The sequence below is a fragment of the Sardina pilchardus genome, chromosome 15 (assembly GCF_963854185.1).
Source record: "Sardina pilchardus chromosome 15, fSarPil1.1, whole genome shotgun sequence".
NCBI classification, from domain to species: domain Eukaryota; kingdom Metazoa; phylum Chordata; class Actinopteri; order Clupeiformes; family Clupeidae; genus Sardina; species Sardina pilchardus.
This window is the reverse complement of record NC_085008.1, coordinates 481,869-486,868: the sequence shown is the minus strand read 5'-3', so window position 1 is coordinate 486,868 and position 5,000 is coordinate 481,869. Positions and strand designations below refer to the sequence as shown.

At 49.1% G+C, this 5,000-nt stretch overlaps 1 protein-coding gene across 1 annotated transcript in view; it reads left to right on the top strand.

The window, feature by feature from the left end:
- The window catches only part of thop1 (thimet oligopeptidase 1), a 17,813-nt gene extending 14,147 nt beyond the window's left edge, over positions 1 to 3,666 (top strand). The window contains exons 12-14 of the mRNA XM_062555360.1: positions 1,942 to 2,070; positions 2,672 to 2,808; positions 3,138 to 3,666. Of these exons, the coding sequence (XP_062411344.1) occupies positions 1,942 to 2,070; positions 2,672 to 2,808; positions 3,138 to 3,299 (428 nt within the window). The 3' untranslated portion in view covers positions 3,300 to 3,666. The remainder of the gene's footprint in view (positions 1 to 1,941; positions 2,071 to 2,671; positions 2,809 to 3,137) is intronic.
- The last annotated feature ends 1,334 nt before the right edge of the window (positions 3,667 to 5,000 follow it).

Genomic DNA, 5,000 nt, shown 5'->3' with positions numbered 1-5,000 from the left:
CCGCCTCGCCAACACCGGTATGTACACACACACACACACACGCACACACACACACACACACACACACACACACACACACACACACACACACACACACACACACACACACACACACACACACACACACACACACACACACGCCGCCATCCCCGACCAGCTGCTGGACAAGCTCATCAAGTCCCGCCTCGCCAACACCGGTATGTACACACACACACACACACGCACACACACACACACACACGCCGCCATCCCAGACACACACACACACACACACACGGTTGTAGAAGAGCGCAAGTTAATTTAGCGTTTCCATTGTGCAGCTACATCACTCAGTTTATGTGCATCACGTTTTGGACGTGAGAATGAGGACGTTTGGGAAGTGAGAATGAGGACGTTTGAGAAATGAGGACGTTTGGGAAGTGAGGACGTTTGAGAGTGAGGACGTTTGGGAAGTGAGGACGTTTGGGAAGTGAGGACGTTTTGGAAGTGGGAATGAGGAAGTTTGGGAAGTGAGAAACAAAAATCTTTAAAGTTAACGAACCAAAAGCTCTTGTAAATGTGCGTTGTTTGGAGAGTCCTGTGTTGTGGTCTAAAGCTCTTCTAAATGGTGTCTGTGTAGAGATGTACCAATATGGAATTTTAGGGCCAATAACGATAACCGATATTTATCGGTTTGTTGTGACCGATACGATAACCAATAATATTACTCTTGGAGAAAAAAAATCAAGAATGAATAGGGGACAACATTTAATAGGCATCATTTAATTGCAGTAATTGTGCCTACCACCAATGATGACGGACATAATACTCATAATAGTCCTCAGTGGTACAGCAGTAGCCTAGGCCATAATACTCATAATAGTCCTCAGTGGTACAGCAGTAGCCTAGGCCATAATACTCATAATAGTCCTCAGTGGTACAGCAGTAGCCTAGGACATAATACTCATAATAGTCCTCAGTGGTACAGCAGTAGCCTAGGACATAATACTCATAATAGTCCTCAGTGGTACAGCAGTAGCCTGGGCCATAATACTCATAATAGTCCTCAGTGGTACAGCAGTAGCCTAGGCCATAATACTCATAATAGTCCTCAGTGGTACAGCAGTAGCCTAGGCCTCTGTGTGGCTCCTTTAAGTAAACGTGACGTCATTGAGGTGCGAGTGAGTGGCCAGGAACAGCAAGTAAGTCGTTTTCATATGGAGTTAACACTCAACGCAGATATAAATCGTTTTCATATGGAGTAAACACTCAACGCAGATAAATGGCTAGAAGCTGTGAAAAAGCTAGCGACCAGATCAGAGTTTGTGTGGGAAAGATAGTTTTAGCAGCGGTTAATTAAATAAAGCTGCAACTCCTCGGACTTTATCTTGTTGGAGGCTAATTAACCCCCAATGTGCCGCCTCCAGTAGGCTCGAGCTGAACCGCAAGAAAGATGGGCAAATTAGCGGAGTGCTGTCCAGTGTAAAAGTACCTTCTGTTGCGCACAACCTGCAGTGCTGCGGAGGTAATGTTGCAAAACCCAAGTGGACGAAATGCAAATATAATACTAGAATACTTAGAACTACTTATCTACTGATTTGTCCCACCAAAGGCTTTAAAATATCGGCCAATAATATATTGGCTGCCGATATACCGTGCACCTCTGTGTGTGGAGTCCTGTGTTGTGGTCTGAGCATGCTAAGTCGGCTGTGACGTCGTCATCTCAGCTGCCCATGAGGCCGCTCTGTGCTGATGAACATTCACATCTATTTGATTTATTTAGGACCGTACACATCCTTTAGCAGTTCTGAAAACTGTGCCAGTGTTAGCCGGCTAATTTTCAATGTAGTCCTTCGGCAGGATGTTCTGAGAACCACAACTTGACTGTGGCCTCCTGCCCTCTCTGTGCCCTCTCTCTGCCCTCTGTGCCCATCATGTGCCCGTTCTCTCTGCCCTCTGTAGGTCTGTTCAACCTGCGGCAGATCGTCCTGGCGAAGGTGGACCAGTGTCTGCACACCAAGTGTGGCGTGGACCCTGCTGACGAGTATGCCAGGCTGTGCCAGGAGATTCTGGGCGTGCCCGCCTCATCCGGTAAGACACCCCCCCCCCCCCCCCCCCACTCCTCACGCCCCCTCGTCAGTTTAGTGCCCGCCTCTTCAGGTAAGACCCCCCCACCCACTCCTCACGCCCTCCTCACGCCCCTCGTCAGTTTAGAGCCGTTTTATGTTCTATGAAAGCTAAGAGAATTGGGTGTCCTAATCCTAAGGTGGGCTCGGCTGTTGTGTTCGTCTATATCGTACGAGTCTACAGTAGGCCTGGCCCACGTTTCCCAGATTCGTTAAGAAACCCTTAAGTGCTAAGAACTTCTTAGGAGCACTCTAAGAACGTTCCCAAGAAGTTCTTAGCACTTAAGTGCTTCTTAACGAATCAGGGAAACGCGGCCCTGATATGTACAAAAGTTTTCAAATTAAGTAGTTGAACACAGGCCACCACTTTGGCATAATTTCATAGAGCGCTGAAATGTTTGCTTTGTTTGACCATTTCTCAACTGTGAAACTCCTCAACCTACTTTGTGGTTGAGAAGTTATTGCAAGATGCTGAGATCTGATGGCTCCCATGGAGACGATCTGATTGGTTGCCCATGGAGACGATCTGATTGGTTGGTTGAGACTTGCCTGCTCCTCCTCCTCAGGTACCAACATGCCCGCTACATTTGGGCACCTGGCGGGCGGGTACGATGCCCAGTACTACGGGTACCTGTGGAGCGAGGTCTTCTCCATGGACATGTTCTACGCCCGCTTCAAGCAGGAGGGCATCATGAACCCAAAGGTAATGAATACAGCTCCTCCTCCTCCTCTCCTCTCCTCCTCCTCCTCCTCCTCCTCTCCACTCCTTCCCTCCTCTCCTCCTCCACTCCTCCTCTCCTCTCCTCTCCTCTCCTCTCCTCTCTTCTCCTCTCCTCTCTTCCACTCCTCCTCTCCTCTCCTCTCCTCTCCTCTCCTCCTTTCCTCTTCTCGCCTCTTTTCTTCCTCTCCTCCTCCTGTTGTCCTCCTCCTCTCCTTTCCTCTCCTTTCCTCTCCTCCTCCTCTCCTCTCCTAAACATTCAAGAGTCTGCTGGTGAATTAAACGTGTGTGTGTGTGTGTGTGTGTGGCCGCAGGTGGGTCTGGACTACAGGAAGTGTATCCTGCGGCCGGGTGGTTCCGAGGACGCCACGGAGATGCTGAAGAAGTTCCTGGGTCGGGAGCCCAAGCAGGAAGCGTTCCTCCTGAGCAAAGGACTAACGGTGGAGGTGGAGGCTGACGCCCCCTGTGCCTGTTGACCACACACTCCTCCCCCTCCTCCTCCACCCCCCCCACGGCTCAGGAGAGACCAGCCCTGCCTGTTGACCCCCCCCCCCCCCCAGAGCTCACGGAGCGCCACAGACTTTTCACCTTGTTTTCTAAACGAATAAACGAATAAAGGAACGGGAGGAGCGAGTTCAACTCCAGCACAGCTCTCTCTGTGTAGCACCTTCTCTCCAATGTACGCTTGTTTTTTTTCCTTCCTTATTTTTTTTCTGGTGGTTTGGAAAAGTTGTTTTAGAATTTGCGGTTTTATTCACCACAGGTCAAAATAAATAATTTTGTGGCTCCTTAATTATTTTATCTGATGTTTCACAGTAAATAATAAAGTTACATCATCCTCTACATCTGTGCCGCATTTATTCTGAGTGTTGTCTTCATGTCCAACAGGGACCACTATGTTGCCGCAAATGCAGCAGTCAAGCGAAAACACGCTAAACTAAAAGCATCAAGTCAAACAAAACACACTAAACTAAAGCCATCAAGTCAAATACAGCACAGCCAAGTCAAACAAAACATCTGACGTGTGTTCAGGTGTTGTCTGTTTTTCAGGCGTTCCCCAGTAGATAAGTGCCTGTGTGTGTGTGTGTGTGTGTGTGTGTGTGTGTGTGTGTGTGTGTGTGTGTCTGTTTTTCAGGCGTTCCCCAGTAGATAAGTGCTTTTGTAGCAGCGCTGCCTGTCTCTGCCCCAGGCTGTTCCCCAGTAGATAAGTGTGTGTGCGTGTATGTGTGTGTGTGTGTGTGTCTGTGCTCCAGGCTGTTTCTCAGCCTCCGCTTCATTAAGTTCCAAAGTGAACCTGCGACCAGAGACCCAAGAGAAAGCGCTCCGGGAATATTGTGACAAAAACAGTCCAAGGGTGACATGAAGAAACAGAGACACCTTGGCCCGTGTGGATCAGTGTGGCAAAGAAGCAATCCAATGGGAGGAGGCAGCAGAATGGTGGTGGTGTACGTTGATGCCCCTATAGGCAGTTTAGAACACAGTGCTGTAACTGATGGGGGGACACAGTATGGGCATCTAATGTTAGGGAGCAACGAAGATCAAAACCGAGATACATTCAGACGTTTTTGGTCACGATATGTTCTCGTGACGCCAAATATAGGGGGAGGGGGGGGGGGGGGGGGGTTCAGATTTAAGTCGGCAAATTAAATGTAGGCCTATTCACAGAGCCATTCTGGTTTTCCAGAGAATGACTTCCTTCCATCTCCGTGTCTGGGACTCTGGGGTCGACTCAGCACTGCACTGCTGGACATTCTGACATCTCAGTTCTCAAACGGTCTCCATAGTAAAGTAAATATCCTGTATAAAGCCCCCAGCTTAACACACCGTCTCTTAAGTTGTGCACCTGTGAAGTTCAGAACTATCTTGACCTTGTGTCTCTATGGTGCCCATTAGCCTATGCCTTGAATATTTGCCGCTGTTGACAGAAAGGGTCTTATTTTGCGTAGTGTTGGCAGAAAGGGTCGTATTTTAGCGTAGTGTGCATCCGTTCAGACGCTGTTATCTTGTGATGAAATGGTCGCGTGCTCTCCACTGCGCGCCATAATTAGTGAACTCTCAGCTGTGTGGTGGCTCGGGGGAGCCGGTGCTGAGCGGCTGGGGGCCGGTAAACACGGGTTGTCTTGGCGTGTTCTCCCCCGACAGATAGAATGATGTAGTCGTGAAGCGCTCGGCAGAAA